This window comes from Thunnus thynnus, chromosome 2 (genome assembly GCF_963924715.1).
Source record: "Thunnus thynnus chromosome 2, fThuThy2.1, whole genome shotgun sequence".
Lineage (NCBI taxonomy): Eukaryota > Metazoa > Chordata > Actinopteri > Scombriformes > Scombridae > Thunnus > Thunnus thynnus.
The window spans coordinates 29,232,113-29,257,975 of record NC_089518.1 but is presented as its reverse complement, the minus strand read 5'-3'; the positions used below and the strand labels follow the sequence as shown (position 1 = coordinate 29,257,975).

At 37.4% G+C, this 25,863-nt stretch overlaps 2 protein-coding genes and 1 long non-coding RNA gene across 5 annotated transcripts; all 3 read right to left on the bottom strand.

The window, feature by feature from the left end:
• Positions 1-5,879: 5,879 nt before the first annotated feature.
• Positions 5,880-13,510, bottom strand: psat1 (phosphoserine aminotransferase 1). Its single transcript, XM_067615308.1, has 9 exons — positions 13,329-13,510; positions 11,320-11,380; positions 10,881-10,950; positions 9,109-9,314; positions 8,162-8,334; positions 7,680-7,849; positions 7,278-7,406; positions 6,495-6,632; positions 5,880-6,318 (listed from the first exon to the last, which is right to left on the bottom strand). The coding sequence occupies exons 1-9, from the start codon at positions 13,383-13,385 to the stop codon at positions 6,216-6,218; spliced, it is 1,107 nt and encodes a 368-aa protein (XP_067471409.1). The 5' UTR covers positions 13,386-13,510; the 3' UTR covers positions 5,880-6,215.
• A 2,247-nt stretch (positions 13,511-15,757) lies between these two features.
• On the bottom strand, positions 15,758-16,342 carry LOC137200457 (uncharacterized). The gene is made up of 2 exons (XR_010931959.1): positions 16,305-16,342; positions 15,758-16,217 (listed from the first exon to the last, which is right to left on the bottom strand). It is a non-coding gene; the product is annotated as an uncharacterized lncRNA (long non-coding RNA).
• A 3-nt stretch (positions 16,343-16,345) lies between these two features.
• kiss1rb (KISS1 receptor b) lies at positions 16,346-25,683 on the bottom strand. Of its 3 annotated transcripts, none has more exons than XM_067615268.1 (10): positions 25,543-25,683; positions 25,391-25,460; positions 24,076-24,556; positions 21,447-21,548; positions 21,012-21,232; positions 20,280-20,404; positions 19,369-19,504; positions 18,443-18,681; positions 18,173-18,325; positions 16,346-17,258 (listed from the first exon to the last, which is right to left on the bottom strand). In XM_067615268.1, exons 5-10 carry the CDS (start codon positions 21,229-21,231, stop codon positions 17,022-17,024), a joined length of 1,110 nt encoding a protein of 369 aa, XP_067471369.1. In that variant the 5' UTR covers position 21,232; positions 21,447-21,548; positions 24,076-24,556; positions 25,391-25,460; positions 25,543-25,683; the 3' UTR covers positions 16,346-17,021. The 3 variants fall into 3 exon arrangements, with proteins under 3 accessions (XP_067471369.1, XP_067471378.1, XP_067471388.1); XM_067615277.1 differs by having other exon boundaries at positions 24,076-24,207; XM_067615287.1 differs by lacking the exon at positions 24,076-24,556.
• Positions 25,684-25,863: the final 180 nt, after the last annotated feature.

Below are 25,863 nucleotides of genomic sequence, written 5' to 3'. Positions count from 1 at the left end.
TCTGCCTCTTCTTATCTTTCACTTACTTTTTTCTCCTTTAAGGTGGATCTGCTGCAGGGTCACGGACAATACAAATTACTGAGAGGTTAGGCAGTTTGTCGGAATCCAAATTTCATTTAGCATTCTTTTAGGCTGAGATTAGACTACAAAGAACTTGTACAGCTGATGGAGACGTCTGCAAAAAAGATTTCCATTGGAAAGAATACACTACAACTGCAAGAAATACACACAATAAAGCCAGATAATACTTCTAATCTCCTACAGAAATGTCCATCTACCCAAATATAGCAGCAATATTAAAATTAGCTTGACTTAATAGAACAACACAAGCCTTTTTGTAAAGTTTGTTTTTTGCCCCTTATGCTATTTCTTGACTGTCATAAACTTTTTATTTCACAGCCACAAGCACAAGCAACAAGGTTTGTTCAGCACTGTCACGCACTTGCAAACATGCATAAATTGTTGACAGGCTTGTTCCAATTAATGCTCGACTGCTATCAATAACTACGCCCTCCTGTGGCTGTTGTAGCCCGAAGCAGCTGCTTTTAGCTTCCAGTGGACTGTGTGAGTTCTGCAGCTTCATCATCAACACTTCTAATGAGCAATTTTAAATCTGGGCTTGTCAGGTGGATGGATTTGCTTTTTTATCACCCTTTCCTTGCATTTACATCTCCTGATTTGTTCCAGTTTTCCTTCTATGGGATATGAGGTTTTTAAAGGTCTGAGAGACCTGCTCAGTCTTTTCATTCCTGGATCACACTTCATGCTATAGGAGCAGATCTTACACAAATCCCTTTGTATAATTTGCTGTATCTCACTCGCCTCAGGCAACAGTGGATCTTATTGTATTTCAGACTGAACTGCAGGTTCTCACCCAACCGCATGGATTTATCACTAGAGGCTTGCATAACAGTATAGATTCCCAAGTTTCCTTTTCTAAGCTAAATCAGCAAGAAATATATTGTATTTCCTTTAAGCTCTCTATCTACATGGTTGCTTTAAGTTTGCTTATCTTACAAGTTAGTTGTTTCTCCGATTTTCTCATCCCTTCCAGGGAGCATTTTTACATACATTCACCTCAAGTTTTGGAACTTGGACTATGTTTAACATAGACAGTCGACATCAAAACAGTATATAAATGACAGAAAATCACAAAAAGCATAATATGTCCCATTTAAAATAACATATTAAGGAGATGACAGGAAATGAGGGGAGAGAGAATGAGCGGATGATATGCAACAAAGGTCCCAGGCTTGACTCAAACTGCATGGGTACATTGCGATCACATGGTCAGTGAAACCCCCAAACCACCAGTACAACCCAAAAATGTTATATTATCGTATTATTATGTATTGTATTATTGAATTATTATTGCTAATGTGTTAATGCATAGGCAGCATTTTGATGTTGGAGTTCATTAATGTGGAGCCAATTATATTATATTTAAATTTTAAGCTCTTTATATTTTTTTTATTATATTTATCACAATGCATCATATTTTTTTAAACTGCACATATGTTTGAATGTAAAATCTTTATCTGCAAAATTACTATATCTGTCTAATAGATGTAATAGAGGAAAAACAACAATATTCCCTCTGAAATGTAGTGAAGTGGAAGCATAAAGCAGATAATACCCAAGTAAAGTACAAGTACCTGAAAATGATACTTAAGTACAGTACTTGCTTGTTACTTTCCAACACTTGTAACAGCAGACGTCCTCTTCCAGTTTGAAAGCAGAGTGTCAGGATACGCAAGTAAAGCTAGGAGCCGAGCCAAAAACACACAGGGAGCAAGCTAAAATAGTAGAGCCATCTGTGGAGATGTAGTTGCTGAATTTGCAAAGAGTCTCATGTCTGTGCACACTGGAGAGGAGCCACCAAATCAGACTACACTAAAGATAGAAGTGAAGGAGCTCAGATGGATATTTATGCCCCTGTGAAGAAAGGTTCATTGATGACTGGACTAAATGCACGCTACAGTGAGTGTGATGCCAAAGTTCCCCCCCCGAACATCGAGGCTTTCAAGGCCACAGTTGAAGATGACCATGAACTGAAGACAAGCTGTTACTGATAGATTTCAGCCTCAGAAAGTCACGGATATATATAAATGTTAAGGAAATGATGAGGCTGTGTCTTATTGTACTAACAGAAGATTCATCTGGCTTAAAGCAATACCTCACTCTGGCAGAACATTTTTATCTTTGGGCACACAAACCTTTGCAGCAGGTCCAACATTTCCCGCCCCGGGGATCCACAGTCAACACCAACATTCAGACTTTCTCCCCTGCTCTTGGTATTGATATTTGCTAACAGCCAAAATTACTTTTTGGAAAGAATCATCTGGGATGTTATATAAAATAATAACCCCTGGATTTACTTTACCATGTGTCCTCCTATGATAGAAGATAGCGTGATTTTTTTTTCATTACATTTCAAAATGAAAGTAAGAAAATAGTCCTGAGCATGGAGCCAAAATGAGTCAGTTTTAGAGGTGACAATTTATGATTACCTGCTATATAGATATTTTTTCAAGAGGTATATTAAATCTGTGAGGAAAAAAAAAAAATAATGGGAAATATCACTTAAAGGATCCTGAAAGAAGCCTGAAAACATGTTGAAAGGCTACCAGTTTAAATATGTTAAACCTCACTTATGCCACCCATACCTACCCATTCATGCACTGATGATGTTATAAAGCATGAAAGATAAAAGAATTGACAAAACAGTCCATCTTGAACTCTATTAATATCACAAGTATAGCCTTTTCACACAAGTCTGGTAATCATCTAACATGTTTAGCTCCTAGAAAGTGAATTATATCACTTGGCCAGCAACAATAAATGTAAACAACATACTGTTCTGTGTCTGATATGGTTATATTTTCCTCAATATCTGACAAAAGAAAACATTGAGGATTGACAGAAAGTGAAATGCAGTTGTGCTGAGTTCTAAACATTTGAAGAATGTTTTTTCTGTCCAAACATGATGAGACGGATATGTGTTTTTGGAGAGGATACTGATCCTGCTCTTCACTTGAGGACCCTTTGCCTGTGGTGGTGAGTTGACCTTATCAGAGGAAACCACACCAGTTAGTGTGTATGTGTGTGTATTTCTGTGGATGTAAGCAAGCATGTGTGTGTGTGTGTGTGTGTGTGTGTGTGTGTGTTTGTGTGTGTGTGAGAGAGAGAGAAAAATACTCTAATTTTCCTTCTTTCTTTTTCTGAATTGCGTATTTCCGATATCAGTTACTAGTTACTTCATTGTACTCTACATACATTATATCATTAGAATTCTATATCATTATTATATATTATTTACCGCATGCTGTCACTCTGTTTATGTATATACTCTTCCAACATGATTAGATCAAAATGTCTTGCCAGTGAGGCATCAATGGATGGAGGAGTTGGGTGGTGGGGGTGAGTTGCAACACCAGACATCAATGTAAAGAGAGTCAAAGCCCCATTTGCTTGGAGAAAAATCCACCTCTAAGCTTTGTAAACATACATTTCTTGATGAACACTTCCACCTAGTGGTCATTTAAAGCAAAAACATCTTTAAATTTAATGTTTTGTTGAAGCATGTTAGCAGCAGAAGCACACTACATGAGGCTGAGATTTTAATATTTGGGCGTCTTATTGTTATGTCCAGGCCATTACAACAGAAAACTGCTTGCATGTATTTTGAATATATATATACACACCAATTCAAACATTCTGTTAGGAGGACCCTACAATCCCAGTATGTCTTAGTTGAGACCTTTTTGATTTATATAAAACCACCCCAAACAATCATCCTCATGTCTTTAAACACAGCAGAGAAAAGCTGCAATTGAAGGACTTGTCAACATCCTCATTTGAGTGATGTGACAAGCCTACTGGCAATTAAAATTAAGAGCATTTATTTATGAAAGAGAACTGAACTATATAACTGAGATGCTTCTTAGAGCAAAGCTGAAATATTCAGTCCAATACCACCCTAAGAACTTGCAGATGGACAAACAGGGTAACAAGTCTTTCAAAAACTGAACTGATCATATGCATAATGAATAAAGGTCATTCATAAATTATAATGTTAAGCATGTTCAAGTAACCTTTTTTTTTCATGACATTGTCCAGGAGGCTTTGGTGTTTTTTATCTGGTGGGTTTTTAAAGGATTCATAAGCCACATATGCTCAAAACTATACGTCTTTATAGATAAAGTGCTGCTGAGAGATGAAACAGACAGTGGGGGACTGGAGACGAGATGCAGGCGGGTTTTACTCACATGCAGGGTCGGGCTGAATCACAAAAATAAAGCTAACACACACATTTCACTCCTCATACATTCCCCTAACAACAACATTTTGTCCTCAAAAATTATTTATGAAAGTCACCTACATAACCTACGATATGCATTTTTGGTGTCTGGGCCTGTGAGGATTGGTTATATGATCAATTCTAATTTTTCCTCTGTAAGGAGGTCAAAGGTCAGGGTCAGATACACATCAGTGCTCCGGGAGCTGGTACGGCTGCAGTGTCCTGCTGAAGAAGGGCCTCAGCGGGGCGAATTCAGCAGGGAACCGGCCTCTGGACATCCAGATGGAGGATGGTCTCTCTCACCATGAAGCCATCCTGCCACCCTGCTGATGTTGCGTAGACCTGTTCACTCCTACATACTGAGCTGTTCCTGCTGTCAGCGGGCAGTGAAGCTGTGGGAAGTGACTGGCCTCATGAATCCTTCAAAAACCCACCAGATAAAAAACACCAAAGCCTCCTGGACAATGTCATGAAAAAAAAGTGACCTCACAGGCGAAAGACAAACTGGTAGAGGTGCTTAGAAAATTGTTGTGCATATTAATATTATTATAAAGGCACAATAATTTTAAGTAATACTGTGGGACTTACTTGAATAGTTTCATTTGACCTTTGGCTGATTAAAGCTTATTTAAGGGTCAGTTCACCCAAATTCCTAAATAGCATTTTCTCACATATTTGGCTATGCAGATTTTTTTTTTCCCCCAGATATTCAGACATCCGTCTGAGTTATTTCTGCTACTAACCCAAGACAACAGAGGTTGTTGCTCACCACAGAGAAAAGAAAAAAAAAACAATTTCTGAACATAGATATACAATAACCACTCAATTTTTCTATTGCTGCGATTGGTGATATTAATAATCGATTTCATCGTTTTTTTGTTTTTTTTTTGATGTTTCAAACAACATTCTTTATTTTTGTTTATAGTACCTTGTCTTATCTACACTGTTGTGCTCCATTATGTTTGGTTTTATTCCATCATAAAACAACCAAACGACAACAACAAAAAACAAAAGATTGATTCATTCCAACATGAAACAAAGATATGCAGATAAAGCAGAACAAAAACAAGCACCAGAGCGATCAACTTTAAAATAAATCAACAGCACTTATATTTGATGCTCTGAGCTTCCAGAAAATGTGATAATTTTCTGCTTCTCTCTTTTTTTGGATTGTTAGTTAGACAAAACAAGAAATTTAAAACATAACCTTCAGCTCTAGAGACATGTCCTTATTTTCTGACAATTTATAAGATATATAATATATAAACAATCAACCAATTGATTGATAAATCCTTATATTAACTAATAATGAAAATAAATTAAACACTGTTGCCAGATTGCAAACTGTGGGAGAAACCAGTCAGAAATGCAACCCTCCATCAGGATTGATGATTTTTTTTACAGAAGTGAACATGTTCTCAAATAATAGCCATAATGTAACTATTCTTAACTCCTCACACTCAGCTTAGTGTGGTTGTTTTGTTTAACTCTCTTCTCTTCTCAGCAATAAGAATTACATCATCATTTTCACTGTGGTCACTTGTAAAACAGCAGTCGAGACAAGAAATGACACTGAAAATGTAAGTATGCCAAAGATTTACTGGAATGTAAACATATTTTGAACAAGTAACAAGAATTACCTACAGTATTTACATCAAAGCACTGTTAGTCGACAAATTCATAAAAGATATTACTTCTTTGAGACACAGACGTAACTAAGACATTACTGGAAAAATGAGTGGTTAAAGCTTATTGGGGACAATGAAAGGGTGTTACAAAACACCTGTCTAAAGGTGCACCACCTAGATCCAACATGGATCCCAAACTAGAGGTAAACCACAGATTTGTTTAAACTGTACTGGAGTAAATGAAATGCCACTGTGTGAAGGCCAGCTGGCTATTAGCGTGGCCTCTTTTATTGATGCTCCTTCATGAATTCTTTCATGTACGCTGCCAGAGCTTCAGTGTCCTCCAGTGTTACAGCGTTGTACAGAGATGCACGAATCCCTCCGACTGACCTGCAGGGGGAGACAAATTGTTAGGTTTGAGGTCTTATGAAATCTTATGAAATCCAGTTATAAAAAGTAGATCAAGAGGAGGTATCCACCCTCTGCCTAAGAGTGCCTGAGGAACATTTTCTTTTCAGGTTAAAAGGATAGTTTTTTGTTTGTTTTGAATAGTGACAAACTCTAACCTGTGTCCTTTCAGTGATATCATTCCACGTTTGGATGCCCCGTCCAGAAACTTCTTTTCCAAGGCGTCATCTCCCTCCTTCTTCCCCACACGAAACGGTATATTCATGCGGCTCCGACAAGCCGGGTCGACTGGACACCTAGACAAGTGGGCACAACAGTCACTTCACTGCAGTCATTTTTAGTTTAATTTAACATAGTCGAGCTCTAAAAAGCATAATTTTCAAGGCAAAAAAGATAATATACATGGAAACATTGGGATAAACACAGTAGTGTCACCAAAGATATTGTGATGGGTGAGTCTTGCACAACACTGGATGGCATAATGAAAACTGAAGTCTGAAATAAGCCTGGAAAAAGAAAGTCCTCAGTTCTATAACATAAATAAAATATTCTTTTTAAGATAAATGGTTTTATTGTATACATGCTTTATACTAGTTATCCTGAGCCTGATTTGAGTTCTCAAAACACACAAGACAGACTGTAAAACTCACACAAAACTTTTGTAACAGAAATAAACTTATTCATAATATAACACAGTATACAGAAGATACTGTAGTAGTTTCAGATTGGTGGCACTTGCACAAAATTTCTCCCTACGCGTATCGATAAATGTAGATTAAGGTGTAATAGACTCAAACATTTTATTTGTTCATATAAACTTCATTCTGTGGATCTGGACTGACACTAACGGTTGACAGTTTGTTAAATTTCCCAGAAAGTTTTAACCTTCACCGTTTCTCCTCTTGTAGCATCTGTCACTGAGAGTTGGCGGCTATACTTACACATAGAAACCATTAGACGCGTCGATGATGTCATAAATCATGGAGGACTTCCGCTTGTTGAGCGTTTCCATGGCAGCGCTGCCACCGTTGTTCTTGATCCACTCCAGAACCAGACCCATGATGTAGATACTGAACCGACACACGTTGATGATTAAAAACAGTCACACACAATTAAACTGGTTAAAAAAATCACCTGTTATTAGTGTTTTCCCTCATCGTTCTTACAACAAAATTAAGTTAGAAATTAGAGTTTTTATATATTATATTATATCTTGACTGATATATATTGATTAAACAATATCTTGATTGTTAAATTGTTGTTTTTTTAAATGCTGCCACTTCTTGTCGATCAATCTGTGAGAAACAGAAGAACCTCCAAAAATGAAAATAGAGAGTCAGTACCTGAAACAAGGTGGTGTGTTGTACAGGGAGTTCATTTCAGCCTGCACCTTGTAGTCCAGGACGATGGGACATTCTTTCAGCGCGTGACCTAACAAGTCCTCTCGCACGATGACCACAGTGACCCCGGCACAACCCACATTCTTCTGAGCACCAGCAAATATCAGCCCAAACTATATAATAAAAAAAATGGGGGGGAAAAGACAATAAGTGACTGTAAATTAAGAGGAATGGATTTGTTTTTACCTTAATAAATCATCTGTGCAACTGGAATTTTTTTTAGGACATCTCAGACTCAGCTTCACTTTAGTTGTTTTACATCCTAACATGCTCACATGGGCCTAGACATGGATGCTTTTCAGCCAATAAAATTTCCCTTTTAGGGATAATAAAAATCATCAAGACTCCTGGAACGATTGATTTGGAAAGTTGGGGAAAAATAAAGGTGCTTTGAGGGTTATATTTCGCATCATTCTTCACTTCACCTTGGACACATCCACAGGTCGGGACAGGAAGTTGGAGGACATGTCGCTGACGAGGACCACCCCGTTTGTTTCTGGCGTGAAGTTGTACTCCACGCCGTGGACCGTCTCGTTGCAGCAGTAGTACACATAGGAGGCTGAGGGGTTCAGGGTCCAGGTGCAGGAGTCGGGGATTTCTGGAGGAAATGACATCAAAAAAGAGTTTAAAAACTGTTCGTGTGCTCTTGAATTACTTACGGAGGTTGTATTTATGTCTTCCCTGAATGTGTAAAGAAGATAGACCTCACATCTCTACTGCCTCAGACCAGTTTGTGGTTATTTAACGAACCATTGCCTTCTATATGCCACCTTGAGCATTTGGTTTCCACTGGCCATTCAGCAAATGTGGTAAAATCCAGATGTGTCAGCGCTAAAAAGGACAAAAGGCCGGCTGGGAGTGAGAGACTCCTTTTTCTGGTGAGGGCAGACTGTGAGGAATGTTTTTCAATACAAACCAGACTATCTGGGGACCGAGCAAGGAGGAGGAACATACTTAGATCTGGATTTTGTGTTGCGCTCTTTTAACAAATTAAAATATATGAATTTTACATTTCAAATTACATAGAGATTACACTGTAATGCTGCCTTATAACATGAGGATAAAGAAGAGCCCCTCTGAAAACCCTCATCAAACAGAACCATGTGAAAAGGCTGTCCGCATACCAGAGTCTTTCATCGGTATTCCGCCCTATTGTTTATTACGCAACATCCTCGGACACTGAGCCAGATTCTGCAGCGGGAGAGTCCTAATGCAACATGAATGGCAATGACCGACTCACTCGAGCCAAAACTATTTTGTGAGTAATTAAAAGTAATAAAAATTCTTCATGTCACCCAAGAAATTAGATGGTAGAGTGGCAGTTACTGCGTTCATTCATTGGTAGTTTTCGTTCACACACACATACACTTACTTGTGTAACTATCCAGCTTCGGGTGAACAATGTTGACTTTGCCGTATTTCTCCGCTTCCTTCGCAGCTTTGGCCGACCACGTGCCGGTCACGAGGTAATCGGCACACTTGTCCTCCTTCAGGCCGATCAGGTTGAGAGGAACAGCGCTGAACTGTCCGGACCCGCCGCCCTGCAGAAACATCACCTTGTAGTTGTCCGGGATATTTCTGTGCAGATAAAGTTCACCGTGTTAAATATTGTGTACAGAGAAAAGTTCACCGTGTTAAATACTGTGTGCAGAGATAATCTTCATGTGCAGCTGTAAACCCACAGAAAGTCAAATAGTTACACTAACTGATACACTCATAGTATCAATATGAATGTTCAAAAGTAGACATAGTATCTTAATATTTGATACGCTGATGAGGGTAAAATGTTTGCCTAGAATTGGTTTGACACTGAAGGATTTGATACCGTTTGAAAAGTAGATTAAACTTGACTCTGCTGCAAATCTCACTCCTTTTAAATCAAGACTTTTCTGTTTGTTGCTGCCTTTTTATTCATATCTTGCACTGTACTGTAGCTGCACTGCAATTTTTATTCTCATTGAATCCGTCCTGTTCAGTTTTAGCTTTTATTTTCTATTTAAATGTGTCTTTTTTTATAATACATTGTGTTTCTTTTGCATTTTGTATTAATGCATTATATGTCTCATGTAAAGCATTTTGAATTGCCTTGTTGTTGAAAGGTGATATACAAATAAACTTGCCTTGCCTAAACGACATAATTCAGACTGATTCGGCTAACTGCAAAGACGTAAGCCTAACTTGACTTTAGCTGAACAAGTCAGTAAAACACAATTTATACAGTTTGAAAAGTAGATTAAAATTGACTGACTGGTGTCTCTTTCTTTAAGAATGGCTTAGAAAAAATACACCAACATCTGGTTCTACCAGTTTGCATACCACCAACAAACACCATGCATAATATGATGAACAATATAATTAGAGAGGGAGTTATAAAAAAAATCAATCAATCAACCTTTATTTATTTCAAATTGGTGAGCATGTATACTTTAATGCTGAAATAAACCCCCCAAAATAATCATATAGAATCAAAACCGCATACATGTGATCATCAGTTTGCATGGGAGGACTGTAGCCCTCATCTTTTCTTCCTCACTAGAATAGCTCAATTTGGCTTGGAAAAGTATTATTAATCAAAATTCAAAATCAGCTCCTCCTGATGAATCTTACATTAATAATCAGGCAGAGTAAAACATCTCCATGACTGACAAACACCATGTCGGTGCAGCCACACCTTAAACCTGTTTGGCATTCAGCCATCATGAGCCTGACATGTGAGCACAAGAGAATCAGGAGTCAATGCACAGCTAATTATTAGTCTCTCCTACATGCTTTTGTCCATAATTTGTGTGTTACTCTCTAAAATTCTTCTGCGTTACTGCCTAAGCAAGTTTAAAGGTCACCATGTCATATTGTGGATGTTCAAACTAAAAATAGAATAAAAGTGGGTCAGTCACCTTCCTTGGATTGCTTAATAACAAGATGATGGTGCTATCTCTTTAATAAAATTGCTTTTTCCAATATATTTTATACATGTGTGTTTGTTGAAATTGCTTTGAGAACATTATGTTTGAACACCCTGGTTTTGCAGTAGTATGATGGGGCTACAGCACAGTATATGACTGTGCAGCATCTTTGTGTCTTTCTTTAGAGGAAAGAGGAGTGAAGAGGATTATACAAGTATTGACACCACAAACAGGAACTTACAACAACTCTCGCAGGAGACTCTCGGTTTTGTTCAGGATCTTGTTGAAGTCTGGTGATCGGTGGCTCATCTCTGGTTTGAACAAAAACATCGAGGTCAAAAACATTTTTATTTAATGACATTGTCACTGGCATTTACCCAGCTATGATCTAAATGATGTACGATTACGACAAGACTGTTGAAAGACAGTGTTTATGAGATATGAAATATGTGCTTCTTTTTGTGTCTGTTATTGTCAGAAAACAACAACTATACCATTTCCACAAACAAAAACAACCTCAGAGTAATCACAACTGATAATAATCAATATACACAGCTTCTAAATCTTCCAAAGTCTGTCAACATCAGCTTAAGATAAAGAATCATACTTATATATCGTCTCATAATGATGTGCATGAAACCAAAATCCATCTACTGTTCTTCTCCTGTAGTTATACTTACCAAGAACACTGATACCGAGGCCGCTGTAGTTGACGAGCTCCTTCTGTGCTTGAAGCAGCACCTGCAACAGGTGTCAGATTAAATGATTAGTATCTCTTCAAAGACTAGAACAGCTGTCAGAAATGATGATGGGTTAACAGGTAGGAAAAAAGATATAGCTAATGTTAGTAGTGACAAAATATTTGATGTAAATTGGTCAGTAACAGGAGCAGTTTACAAAAAAATCACCATTAAAACACTTTTCTTTAAACTCTAATCTGTGGTGTTTCCTGTCTAGATTACATGCAATCCATCTAGATTTGAAAGTGATGTATTTAGAGATATCCATAGAACTAAATGGCTCTACACTTAAAAAACAGATGTTTTCCTTGTTCAAATTTTTCAATTTTTCACATTTTTTCCTTTTTATTTATTGTTTATTGGTTGCTTCAATCACCACAAACCAAAATGCAAAAACCTCTCACTCTCAACGTAAAAAATGTTCTGTCATGTTTTGGGGTGAAATGTCCCTTAAAGCCCTCAAATGGGAAGAAGGATTCAGATCCTTTACTTAAGTAAAAGTACCAATATAGCAATGGAAAAATATTACATCACCAGTAAAAGTCCCGCATAGAAAATCCTACTTAAGTAAAAGTACATAGTTCATTCAGTATATAGTATGAGTATTAGCATCAAAATGTAGTTAAAGTATTGCAGTAAAAGTAGTGTTTTGGTCCCTCTGACTGATATATTATTATATATGACATCATTAGATTATTAATACTGAAGCATCAGTGTTAGAGCAGCATGTTACTGTTGTAGCTGCTGGAGGTGGAGCTAGTTTCAGCTACTTTATATACAGTTAGTTTAGTCCAGTGGTTCCCAACCTAGGGGTCGGGCCCCTCCAAAAGGTCACCAGATAAATTTGAGGGGTCATGAGATGATTAATGGGAGAGTTCTGATACACAAATCTGCTTTCAGTTTTTTCTCTAGTCTTTGATTTTTGGTGAAATGTTGGATCATTTGAACATTTATTGAAATGAAACCATGTGAGATGTTTAGAGGGAAAAATCGCTAGTTGGTGGAGCTGTTAACAACTCATAGACATCTGAAATGTGACCCCGACTACACACTGCTTTTTGTAAGATGTCAAAAGCCAAAAAGGTTGGAAACCACTGGTTTCATCTTTAACAATGTATTGTATTTTAAAAACTTGTTATATTATCCATTGTGTCAAATCTTCATCTGAAAAGTAACTAAAGCTGTCAAATAGTAGTAGTGTAGTGGAGTAGAAAATACAATATTTCCCTCTGAAATGTAGTGGAGTGGAAGTATAAAGTAGCATCAATGAAAATACTCAAGTAAAGTACAAATACCTCAAAACTGTACTTCAGTGCAGTACTGTACTGTAAATGTAGCCTATGTAATGGGATCAAACTGCAGAGACCTAAACCAGCTGATTTTAGCTGACGGATCCAGTCGAGCTGCTGCTTTTACCTGGCTATAAACAACATTTATGTAAGGTTTTAGAAGTGGAAGCTGTGATCGATTTTTTCTGAGAATCGGTGTGTTTTTCTGCCATCTAGAGGTTGTGTGTTCTGCCGGCAGTGAAGCACAAAGAAGCAGGTTTTTCCGCATGAATGAAAGAGGCTGATGCAACTCAACACTCAGTTTTCAGCCAGTTGGAGCTGCTGATAAACGCCAAGCCAAGTCATTTTCTCACATATCACATGTCTGTTCCCCAAGGCGAAAATCGGGAAGACAGATTTAAAGTGAACATGTCAATTCTGGATTTTGCATGTCACTTAAAAACAAGACTCAAAATGGGAACACCTTAGAAAAAAAACATAAAGTTTGACTAACAAGCATGCACCTGCAAAAAAAAAATCCCCAAAAGCATCATCACTGAAAATCTCTTAATGAAAGTGACAGTTTTCCTTTGACACAGTTTACTTGCCACTTTCTTCTAACTTACAGCTTTTCTCAAACCATTAACGTTACACACGAACAAATTGACGATCTAAACTTACGGATTGCGGGAGTTTTGCGGGCCCAGCGCCGAAGTTGATGGTTTTCTTGCCTTCCATGATGCAAAACGTTTTTCTCTGTTTAAACTGTAGCTGTTGCCTTCGTTGGATTCAGCGATGTGAATGATTTTCTCCCCTCAGACTCGGCTGTACTTCTGCTGCTCTCCTCCTGCACACTTGTGTAAAATGATGCGTTCAGGTGCTCGTAGTAAGCTCGTACTTCTGGGTAACATCATAAAAATGGTATATACTGTATGTATAATATATATACATACATATATATATATATATATATATATATATATATATATATATATATATATATATATATATATATATATATATATATATATATAGTATAAGCACTTGCTGGTTTGTCACTTAACTGTTTATCTCTATATATGAAATAATACTGTGATAATACTGTAAATCATAATTTTGTTTCCTGAATATATTTTAAACCTTTTTTTTTGTTTCTGATGTAATGTTTAAAAAGATCATTTATATATTAATACCATTCATAAAATAACATATAAAACCAAGAGAAAATGGCTTGAAAATTGCCATGTTTATATTAAATCCTTATGTTGTCATTTATTTTTATATCTTTCTATTATTTATCTCTACCTAAAGTGTAATACAAGGCTGTTTTTTCTGCTTTATACACTTTTCAGACATAAAGAACAACTGAATTTAGAAAAGTGTTGGAAAAAATGTTTTCTCAATATGAAAACAAACAGAGTGAGACTTATACCAATATTTAATGAATTAAAACAAAAAGTGTCAAAATATCAAAAAATCAATTCAATATATTTATAGAGCACAATTAAAAACAACAAATGTTGACCAAAGTGCTTTACAGACACATGAGAATTACAATCAAATAAAAACACAGACATAATTATGGGGATCAATAAGTAAATGAATAAAAGCATAGAATAAAAAAACATGATCAGATCATAAAAACACAACAGCATTTCACAGAGGAAAAATAAAGAGTGTGTGACCAGTCTTCATGATGACTATTAAAAGGCTAAAGAAAACAGATGGGTCTTAAAAATATCAGCAAAGGGGGAAGATCTAGTGAGTAGCAAACTATTCTACAGTTTAGGGCCAAAAAGGGAAATTACCAAAGCATGGAATTAAGAGCAGTGATTGTTAAGCAGATTTAAGGGATCTGAAGGTGGAAGAGTGGATGTCAGTGATATAAAATAGTTTGTGCCAGTCCATCCAGAGCTTTATAAACAAAAAAGAATCTTAACATCAATTCTTTATTTAAAAAAGTACTAACATAAACACAGAGTTTTTTACTGACAGCACACTAAACATGAATACATAATAATAAACAAGCATGCACAGTCTCAGTCCAATTTGCAAGGAAAGTAATATCTTCAGTAATTTTGACACTTGTGCCACCTGCAGGCACTTAAGTGTTAAAGCTTCTTTTTCATAGCTGCTGTGTGTATTCATGTCTCTGTGCTTTTGTTTTTTAGTACAAAAGAGCTTTGTTGTAATGCAGCATTCCTGTCTGGCTACTTTGTTATCTGCTGCATTTTACATTTTATTTTGTCTTTACGTGCGCTCGCTGCAAAAATTCCAGTATTTCCGACAGAGCATGAAGGTAGCACCAGTACCCCTCAGTCAGCCACCCCATTGGCTGGTGTCACATGTCTGTTTGGTTAACGTTTATCATTGGTGAATATCGACTTAGATGTGAACCGATTGGCTTCTCTATCACGCCACAAAAATGTGATGCGCGCGCCAGCCGGAAACAGACAGACAGATTCGGTAGCAAAACATCTGTTTAATTCATGGATGTATCAAAGTTAACAGTGATTTACAGCTGTAACACTACTGTCACCGGTACTGTCTTCAGTACTTTTTTATTTATACTTTATTTTTTATTATTTATAGTATTTATTATTTATATTACACATATTTTGTGTGATTTTGAGATGTGTTGTTTTTTATGTTATTGCACAAATAATGTGAATTTCATTCCTTTACATGTACACTGTGTTGAAATGACAATAAAACCCTGAAACTGTATTAAAATAACCCTATAGCAAAAATAATCAACTGAATAGAAATGATGAAAGGAAAATTCAGTAAAAAATATGCAGAATGATAACTTGATTTTTCACATAAATAATTCTTAGGGACGATAATAACCTTTGACTCTTTGTATCATAGGTATTCAATCACCAGTAAATCAATCGGCCCCAAAAACCTGCAGGAATTTAGACATTTCACAATCAGTGCTGGTCAGCACTTTAATGCTAGAATGTGGTTCTATAGAGGATACAGGTTCAGACTTTAGCTAAAGATGAGAGAAAGGATTTCTGGGTAAGCACAGAGGTTTTATTGTAGTTCAAAACACGCAACGTTGAGCTAAAAAACAAACAAACAAAAAAAAGCACGAGAAACATAAAGACCGTTTATATCATTTAGTTTTTAATGTTATATTTAATTAATTGGATTAATTTTCCAGGAATGTAAACAGACGTCTTAATTCCATCTACATACATTATTCTAGCGTCGTAAATAAAACACTACTCGTAGTACACAAGTTAACAGTGAAAAAGTGCAACTGGCCTGTATCAACTAACAATCTACATGAACACTTAGAAGAAAATGCGCTCTTATGGATGTTTTTTCCAACGTGCACAAGAGGAAACACAGATGTAGCATGAGCCTAGATAACTGAAAGAGTAGTAATAGATTTGCGAGAAACAGTATGGTGTGTGTGTGTGTGTGTGTGTGTGTGTGTGTGTGTGTGTGTGTGTACAAGCTTTTGCCCCATGTGTAACACATCTGTGAATGCCTGTTAGGCAAATGAATAGCTGTTCATGAGGGCTGCTGTAGCTACTATTTACTAGAGTGACCATGTAGCTGTAGTCATAGACTGTGAAAGGATAAAACACCATTTCATGGCCTTAAATACTAACAATACAGGCCAGAAAAAAACATCTGTTAAACAAAAAGAACATAAAGAAATAAAGACACAAGAGATAACAATAACGCACACCAATAATGTCCATTTAATATAAAATTACACTGTTACTAAATGTGGATACTTATCTTCTTTTGAAGAAACAGAGAGCTTAACTAACACTTAAATAACTATGTCCAACAGGATTGCTGTTCATAAAAGATGCAGTCACCGACAATCAAGATGCAATATTGTCTATACAATTTACTTTACCGCCTTGAAAAATGCTGATATGACGATCAGGAGCTCAACATTTTGACATCCAGTAACACTGATTGCATCAGTCCAGCTAAGCTAAAAAATGTGACAAAGATAATTGTATTTCAGCAGCTTGTGAAAGTCACGAGAGGCACCGGACTGGTGTGTCCTTTTTAACAGATCACATGGTAGGCATCTGTGTGTGTGTGTGTGTGTGTGTATGTGTTAAAACCTGTCACATACTGCTGTCCTTTGTACAGTACTTTCTATATTGAGCCCACATTGTGCCACGATTGTCTAGTTGGAACTATCTGTCAGGCAATTTTTATCTGAAATGTTCCTTTTTTCTGTGTATATTGTGTGTAATTTGTGTATATTTCTGTGTGTGTGTGAGTGTGTGCACGTTCACATGCACACATGTACAAGGCCAAGCAGACTGCTCTCATCTCCAGAACAAACTATAAATAAACAATGAGTCTACAGTGTCCGAATGCCCAGCGTGGCCTTTAGGATCCAGATGAAAGAAAGTGCATCTCTGCTTCTCCTTTGGGTGTCTGATGATCCATCTCTCTCCCTTCCTCCGTGTCCATGTTCCCGACCCTGACTCTCTGCCGTGTACGCCACAGAAACACATCAGGAAAGGCTTGCTTGAAGGCCTTTCTGAAGTTGTTGCCCATGAAGGCGTAAACCAGCGGGTTGACAGAGGAGTTGGAATAAGACATGCAGTGACCCCAAATCTTCAGCTGTGAAGGCAAAATTTGGACTGAATTAAATGTAAGGCTTCAATCTATGTTCACATTTCAGAAGAGAGAACATTATTCTCAGTCAGCTCAGTCATGTCACTCAATGTCCCCTCCCTGAAAGAACAAAACTGAGCCTAGATCCACACCGTATTTCAATTTAATCAAACCTTTTTATTAAAAAAGCATTTGCCGTATCAACCTCTTTATTACAACTTAATTAACAGCAAATCTTTCCCTCAAAAAGAGAAACATATCCTATGGAGACATTTGTGCAGTTTTTCTGATACATCATGTACGGAGACCCAATACCGTCAAAATTAAACAAGTTTCAACTTTTCTTAATTTGCAGTAAAGTTCATACTGGTCTGCTCCTCGCTGTGTGCTTTCTCAAAAATACATACTGTTAGAGAACAATTTTGCCAAAGTTTCTAATATTTATGAGGAAACAAATTGTAATTATGAGAAAGATTATCATAATTATAGTATTATGAATTGCTATCTCACAAGAAAAAAAATAAAATAGTAATAAAAAATGTGACAAATTGCCAGAAATGCTATTAAAAACAGAATGTATGTAAATATATATATGTATGATACATCACCACTTCTTGTCGCTATGCAAAGTGAAGCCAAAATACAGAGTTTGGGAGCGACTGTCAATCACAGCTGTCAATCATGATGTGACACGCCCTTTTTATATCTTCAAATTACTAATCCAAAACAAACTTATAAGAAAAAAATAAATTTGAACATACATCACTGTGATAAAAACTATCTAATGTGACGAACCCTCTTTGTGAAAAATTAATTTGACATGTACTTTGATTTTTTAGTTTGTATATACAGTCTATAGTAAGCACGACTAGATTCATAGATAGATAGATAGATAGATAGATAGATAGATTGATTGATACCTTGTAGAGAACATAACTGCGGATGCCAAATGCTTGCAGGAGAATGCAGACCTGAATGGGGCCCCAGCAGATGAGGAACAGGACCACCATCACCACCACCATACGGGAGACTCTCGCCCGCACCGCTGCTGCCCGCTCTACCTGAGCATGAAGCTGCAGATACAGAATCTTGATGATCAAAACAATATCCTGTTTTCTGTGGAGTTAATAAGTGAAAAAAAAACATTTTGCATGTGAAATAAACAGTATATCTCCAAATATTTCTCTTACTTGGTAGCTACTGTCGATGGGATTCACGCTGGTCTGGCCCATGCGCTTGAGCATGAAGGCATAACAGGCAGTAATGGTGAGCAAGGGCAGCAGATACACGGCCAGGAAGCTGTAGATGATGAAGGCTCTCTGGAGGTGGGCCGAGGGGAAGACCTCACTGCAGTACGTCTGAGGGCCAAACCAGTATCCGGCCTCCAGACGCTGGTACACGGCTACAGGGATCGACAAAAGCAGGGAGCCTGGAGGTGGAAGGGGGGGAATGAAATAATTGTGTAACTGGGAGCATGATGTTCATAATAAGTTTCACTAATTGTGCGGACATGAATTGGAAAATCTCAATCTTCTCTCTAAATTTACAATGTTTATTCGCAACTTGGGGTTTCAATATTTAATTTCACTCTTGTCAGTGAGTTATTTGGTGGTGATTTTAAAAAGCATTGCTCTATTAAGAAGACATTAAAGCTTAAACAGGATTAAGTATGGGGACATGTTGCTGTGACTGACAGATATCTCAGCCTATCACAGTCAGGCTTTGTGGTTGTTCCTTACATGTCCCCAACTGAGCTATATCCAGGCTCTACCCTGTTATTATAATTAGCATTTTATGAACCCAGACAACCAAAAAGATGTTGACAAGCAGTAAACCCAAACTGAAAGCTTTAAAAGTCTAGTCAGAAACTCATGGGTGAGGCCAAAATAAGCAAAAAGCACAAACGAAAACAAGAAATTTGTGCCATGAACAAACATTTTTTCGTTCTCTATGTCAACTGTTAACAGAACACAACAGGTTTATTTCTAAAACAACATTAATATGATGATCTGTGGGATTACCATACCAATGAAAAGGAACAACTATCTAAGTAATACAATAAAAACATCTGCTTGCATCTGGCTGTGAATGTGAGTGAGGTGTATTTGTGTCATACCGATCCAGATGGACACAGAAATAGCCACAGCCATGCGTGGGGTGCGGTGTCGCAACGACTGCAGAGGGTAGACGGTCACATAGCAGCGGTCCACACTCATGGCTGACAGAGTGATACATGTTGCCTGCGCAGTCACCTGAAACACACACAGTACTCTGTTTGACTCAGTTTACTGCAGAAAAGAACTTTTAAATCATTTTTAGGTACATTTTCAACTTACTATCCAGCATTTAATATAGCAATGTTTTTCATTTTGTGCTGGTTATTATGTTATGATTTTGATGGAAAATCTTTCAATAAAAATGTAAAAGTACTGTATATTGTAGAATAAGTGAATATTAAAGGTTCCCTGTGGAGTTATTAACCTCTAGTAGCACTATGGAGCAGCTTTTAATGAGATGTCCCCATGTTGTTCTTGTTTCTACCAGTCATTTCACACTATTCTTTGAGCTACAGGTGGCTGTGCTGCACCAAAAAACACAGCAATGCATTAACAAAGGCAGTGAAGAAGACTGCAAGCCAGTAAACATGCATGTAAACAATGTACAATTTAAAATACGTGAAATACTAAGTCAGCTTTGTAAATGTATTATGAAGGAAAGGATCCAACACATTTGTACATCACAAGGATACACGTAATGAGTTTTAATGAGTTTACAACAAAACTCTACATTTTTATTACAGTTTACAGTGATATTCCATTATATACATAATATTTGGTTTTATAATTATAATTTGGTTTATCTGTACATGTGGCAGGGTAATTTGGTCACCGCCATGATGTAACCAGTACCATTTTAGTAGCGTCAACGGTTGTATGGTTAACATGCCATTTGAACAGTATAACTGTGGTGCTTTTTCTAGCAATTCCAGGCCTATGTGTGTTTTGCATGTGCACATGTGCATCTCACTTGCTGAAGGTAGTTCACCAGTCGGCACATAAACTCTCCGAAGATCCAGCTGGGCAGTGGGTACAGTGTGGCGGTGAAGGGGACGCAGCACACTAGAAACAGGATATCAGTCGTTGCCAGGTTTACTGGAAGAGAGCAAACGAGAATAGTGATTCCTCAACAGAAAAGCACACTTTGACATACGTCGAGATGAGATGCATTCAAAGAGACAAAAAGCCGAGACGGAGAGACAAACAGACCATGAATAACTGCGTCAATACCAATAACTAGAGAGTAATGAAGTTTCTGCCTTTGAAAACTCACCAACTTTTTGAACAACTTAAAATATTAAGTTTTTCAATCCATAATGTGACTTTTTAATAATTATAGACCACCATCACCCAAGGGGATGGGATTTGTGGTGGCAGTGTTGCTAGTTGGTAGCAGAGATTGATTGAAAGGTTGAACAGCTTATCTTATATTGTGACTTTTACAAATAATTATATCTAAAAAACATATCAAAGTAATACAGAGAGTGAATGTCTCTCATCATCCTTCTCTTTTTTTTTGAAAAATCACAATTTTCCTCAGGAATTTCATTTTCGAGCCCAATAAACTCCTGTTGTGAGCATCACATTTCTTTCACTATCAAGCTGTGCAGCTCATGATTAACTCAGAAATGTGTTTCGTTCATTGAACAAACTAAACAGATCCCAAAATAAAGTTGGACTCACTGTGCATTGGAATTGTTACCTATGTAAAAATTGGTGACGGTCTTCATCTGCTGATGTTTGGTGACCACATGGATGACCAGCGAGTTCCCGACCAGGCCGACCAGCATGATGAGGCCGAAGAAAGTGGGCACCAGCCAGGCGTCGACCAACATGGGTGGCCCCTGGCCCTGCAGAGCTGCTGACTCGTTGCATACGGACCCACAGTCTGGATCGTGACTGGCTGCTGAGTCCACTATCATCCTGACAAGTCAAACTCAAAAGTGTTTCTATGGTACATGTAGAACATCTGTCTGCAGTGGCTGTCTATATGATCCATAATATGATAATTTAACATTTTTCTCACCATTATTTGAATGAAAACCTACTAACCTGGATTCATAACATCAGACAAAACCAAATTAAATATTTAAGTATATCAAATAACTCTTTTCTTGGTATATTAAGCTTCTTTTACCTGCGTAGTGCGTAGTTTTGCGGTGTTCCTCACTCTGCTCTGTAAAGAAAGGTTTAGGCTCCTTGTTGTCAATGTTTGGCTGCTCTTCTGTTCTCTGCAGGTCTGAGATGAAAGCACAGTTATAGACCACCGTAGCTGGGAAGGGGACGGGCATATAAATGCTTCATGTGCATTTATGTGAGAGAGAGAGAGAGAGACTGAGCCAGCAGGAGCTTTTAAACCAAATCTACATCATCACCTGTAATTACCCAGGACTCAGTGCCCTGCAGATTGACTGGAGCTTAATTAGAAAAATTAGTTATTTTATTTCTTCATCATGTTAACATCCAAAATTTTCATTCCAGCTCAAAGTGTCTTTTCATTAGCCTTTATTGTGACACAATGTTCCAATTCCTCAATTCTCTTCCGTTTAAAATCTATCCGATTAATTCATTTTCAGAGTCTAGCCAGTGTGTGTCGTTTGGCAGAATTTAAAAACGACTTTCACATATTAAATGGTCGATGATGCTGTCAGAGTGGTTTCATTTTCAGCTCAAACGACACCTACAACTCACACTTACACAACCACACCAACCATACACTTCATCTGAACTCTGTCCCAGTAGAAAATGAAGAGTTTCATTTCATCAGCGCTAAACAGTAACAGGGAAATCAAATCAACCAAAATGAACATGAATGAATCACGCAGGATGCTGAGGGTCGTGATGACAGTGCGGCTTGATCTCCCTCCAGCACGACAAACTGTTTTAAAGCTGTCATTACATCGCTCACGGCTTTGACTGCGAGTCGGCAAGTGGCAAATCCTGCCAACTGCACAGCGTGACACAAGTGGAGATAAAGTGATTGAGTACAAAGGTGATGTTTGTTGTTTTTGCAGATGGTGTTTGACTTATTCTCTTGGGCATAAAGCAGACATAATATTTTAGATGAAATAAAACCTGTATTTGTACTTTAAATGTCTCCATAGATCAGATATTTTTAGGATAAGTTCAGAGCTTCTGAATCACACGTTTCTATTTTTTCTCTTTTGGTAAAAACACACACAAACACACACACACACACACACACAGACGATCACATATTATTCCCCATATACCTTAACTTGATTTTGAAGCCTTGTTTGGTATTTCATATTTTTAGATCCCAGATCACATGTGTAGAAAGACAGTGGAAAATATGTTCGAATGTGTGTTAGAAACAAAACATTTTCAGACATAATCTGTTCGTCATCTTCTGGATCCGTGTGTCTATGATTTGTTTTTGAACATTGCTACCACTCTAACTAAATTAATATAAGTTATTATGTGTGATTCTTACTCTTGTCTTTGTAAGAACTGCAGCAATAAAAAACAGTCAAACTGTATTTGCTGATTTCAGTTTGGTTTTATCTTTCCTGTGTCTTTGACTGTCTTTAACTGTTTGGTGAAGACGTGGATTCAGGCGGGTTGTGGCGAGCATCTTTCCCCAGCGTCTGCGAGTGGCTCAGGATTCCAAATTTCTTTGAGGCACCTAAAAACAGTCTCCTCTGGAGGTCTGTCAAATCCTCAAAGAACCATTTATTGGTCGGCCCTGAATTAGGATCAAACATTTCAACACTCAGAGAGAGATTCACTATTGATCTTCTAATTGGTCTTTGAACTAAAATTGTGATGCTCTATTGATCCCCCCTGAGAAATGTATCTTTTTCTATTCTCCATAACGGGTGAAAACATGAATCCAGAGAGGTCATGTGTGAAGCTTGTTGGGTTTTTTTTCTTATGATCATTAAGTGTTTTTATTATCAATATAGAAAGACTGCTTCCTTATGAATAAATATTTCATCATCAACTTAATTAACAAGCTTAGTTTGTCGTTAAAAAAAAATCTGTTTGCGATCACAGTCTGTCAAAATGTTGAGGGTACATCATCATTTCACATCTCATCCACTAATACTTATTTATAATGATCTCAAGAATCTTGGATCACAGACAAAAAATATATGTTTTCATCTCAACAACAGTACTGAAGTTTCTCATAATCACAAAAATAATCAGTTATGAAACAGCTTGGCACACGTTCACTGCCTTACATGCCATTGAGGCCATGGGTGTAATTATTGTTTTATTTTTGTTACTTGTCATCTTTTAAAAAAAAAATACCCATACAACACTCTGTTAAGGCATCCTTTTAAAAAAAGTTTATAACTTTTTATATATGGCTTTATTAACATTAATAAGTCATTTATTTATTCTTTATAGATTAGTAATAATCCATTTGTAAGGTAGAAGATGGGTGGTTAAAACGGTCTATTTGACAGATTTGATGAATAAAAGCAGTGGATAAAAAGCAAGTTATGTGAGACAACCTTTTCACAACCTGGCAACCCAAACGTTGTCCTTATAGGACTTATTACAAATCTATGAAGCCTTAATAAACAGATTATTAACATGAATAAAGTCATTACTCGTCATTTTTAAATGAACTATAAAATACTCCTAATTATTAAGTGGTACTATTATATCTTGAATTAATTAGGGAAATCGTGAGAAAACTACACAATATTAATGTGGCCTTTCAAGCCTTCCTAATCATGAGGTTACTGCAGCCGGGAGGATGTATTTGTGAATGTGAAGACAAATTGTTACCTGACCTGTTTCGGGAGACACCTGTCTGACTGGTGGCATGCACCACAGCTCACAGGACTGCTGCTTCATCCATGCCTGCACCCCCAGGATGTGTGGATGTATCTCTTGCTTTTTAAGCCGCTCTCCAATACAAGAGACTGAACATAAGGGCAGCATCTTAGATTTTTCCACCAGGTGTGCAAGGATGATAAGATTTGAGGACAGCAAGCTGGGTTGCAGTTGTCCCTCCTGAGGCAAGGCCACGGCAGTGACGGGGGCAGGAACAGGGACTAAGCTTTCACGCAAATGATCTCGCCTCTTAAACTGACAACTGGACAACTGACTGATGTTTTCAGGCAGGACAGCTTTGGATCTTGTAATCCACCCAGTACTGCTAGTGCACCCTGTGTTATTTAGGATGGAAAGGTTGGTGCTGATGTTTCGGGGGTCAATACATATGGTGCGATGAGGTGGTGATTTCTTCTCAGCCTTTAATAACTCTGAAATCTGGGGGGAGGGGGAAAGCAGTTTTGGAGTTTTCCAGTGGACTGACACGGAGATCACCCTTCAGTGATTGACAGCTGCTACTGCAAACCACATACATGAGGATATGAAGACGGTTTGTAGCTACGCTTTGGACGTGGCCTTAGGAATGACAATGTCAGTGACTCTATATCTAAACAAATGGATTTACATGACGTTTTGTACAGACATCCATGTTCCCCAGACGATGAACCCTTCTGACTTTGCTGATCTGCTGACTTTTTGTCTAACGTCACCAGCAAGTCAGTTTTCAGTTATCCAGTGAAATCTCTCTACTTCTCAATCAATTGCCACAAAATTCTATACAGATTTTCATGCTTTCCAGGCGGTATCTATCAAAATCATAAAGTTCAATTATGCTTCAAATGGCATCAAGTATCCAAATGACTTTTCTTCAAGCACCATGTCAGCCAATCCACCACTTTAGTCCAGACTGAAATATCTTGACAATTATTGGATGGATTGGCATGAAATTTAATACAGACATTCATGTTCCCCTCAAGATGAGTTGTAATTACACTGGTGATCCTTTACTTTTCATGTAGCATCATCAACAGGTCAAAGTTTAAATTTGTCCAATGACCAAATACCTGAAAAACTAACGACATTCCCATCAGCCTCAACTGTACTTTGCGTCTAGTAATTGGCAAATGTTAGCAAACTAATATGCTAAACTATGATGGTGAACATGTAAACATTAGCTACTAAACATCAGCATGTTAGCGTGAATGTTACCTGTTATTTGTCCAAAACAATCGAATTAAAAATGCAAATATAAGAGCTGTATGTCTTCACTACCTTCAGCCCATACGACTCTCTGCTGTCAGAATCTCCATCCTTGTTTTGTTTGTCCATGACACCGAAGGACCTTAAAAAAAAATCAATGTGTCCACTTGTTAACTTCGGTAAAGTTAACACTGACAAATAGAGAACGATTAAAATAAATCTACCTCCTTCCCGTCTGGTCTGAATCCATGAAAGTCAGGACAGACAGAAGAAGAAGTGGTGGCAGCTCATCAGTTTGCTGCGGACGTGATGATGTAACAAACTGACATATCTGGTTCTAACTGACAACTGAGATTCTGACAAGTGAGCCGTCTCCATGACAACTGGATCCAAGTTATGAAGTAACAATCATCCTGTCACCTAGATGTCAGTTTCTAAATACAACGATAAACATATTTGAAATGAATTGTACGACAAAGATCACTCCAAGAAGAATCGTTTAATTGAGAATATTAATGGGAGTAAGATTTGTTCATTGTCATATA

Excerpts from the sequence above, each read along its gene's own strand:
- psat1 (XM_067615308.1), bottom strand. The coding sequence starts at position 13,385 with ATGGAAGGCAAGAAAACCATCAACTTCGGCGCTGGGCCCGCAAAACTC. Across the intron at positions 6,633-7,277 it reads GCGTCTAATGGTTTCTATGT|GTGTCCAGTCGACCCGGCTT; the intron begins GTAAGTATAGCC and ends CCACTTGTCTAG. Across the intron at positions 6,319-6,494 it reads ATATCACTGAAAGGACACAG|GTCAGTCGGAGGGATTCGTG; the intron begins GTTAGAGTTTGT and ends CTCCCCCTGCAG.
- kiss1rb (XM_067615268.1), bottom strand. The coding sequence starts at position 21,231 with ATGATAGTGGACTCAGCAGCCAGTCACGATCCAGACTGTGGGTCCGTA. Across the intron at positions 18,326-18,442 it reads CCATCGACAGTAGCTACCAA|CTTCATGCTCAGGTAGAGCG; the intron begins GTAAGAGAAATA and ends CTGTATCTGCAG. Across the intron at positions 17,259-18,172 it reads GCAGTTATGTTCTCTACAAG|CTGAAGATTTGGGGTCACTG; the intron begins GTATCAATCAAT and ends TTGCCTTCACAG.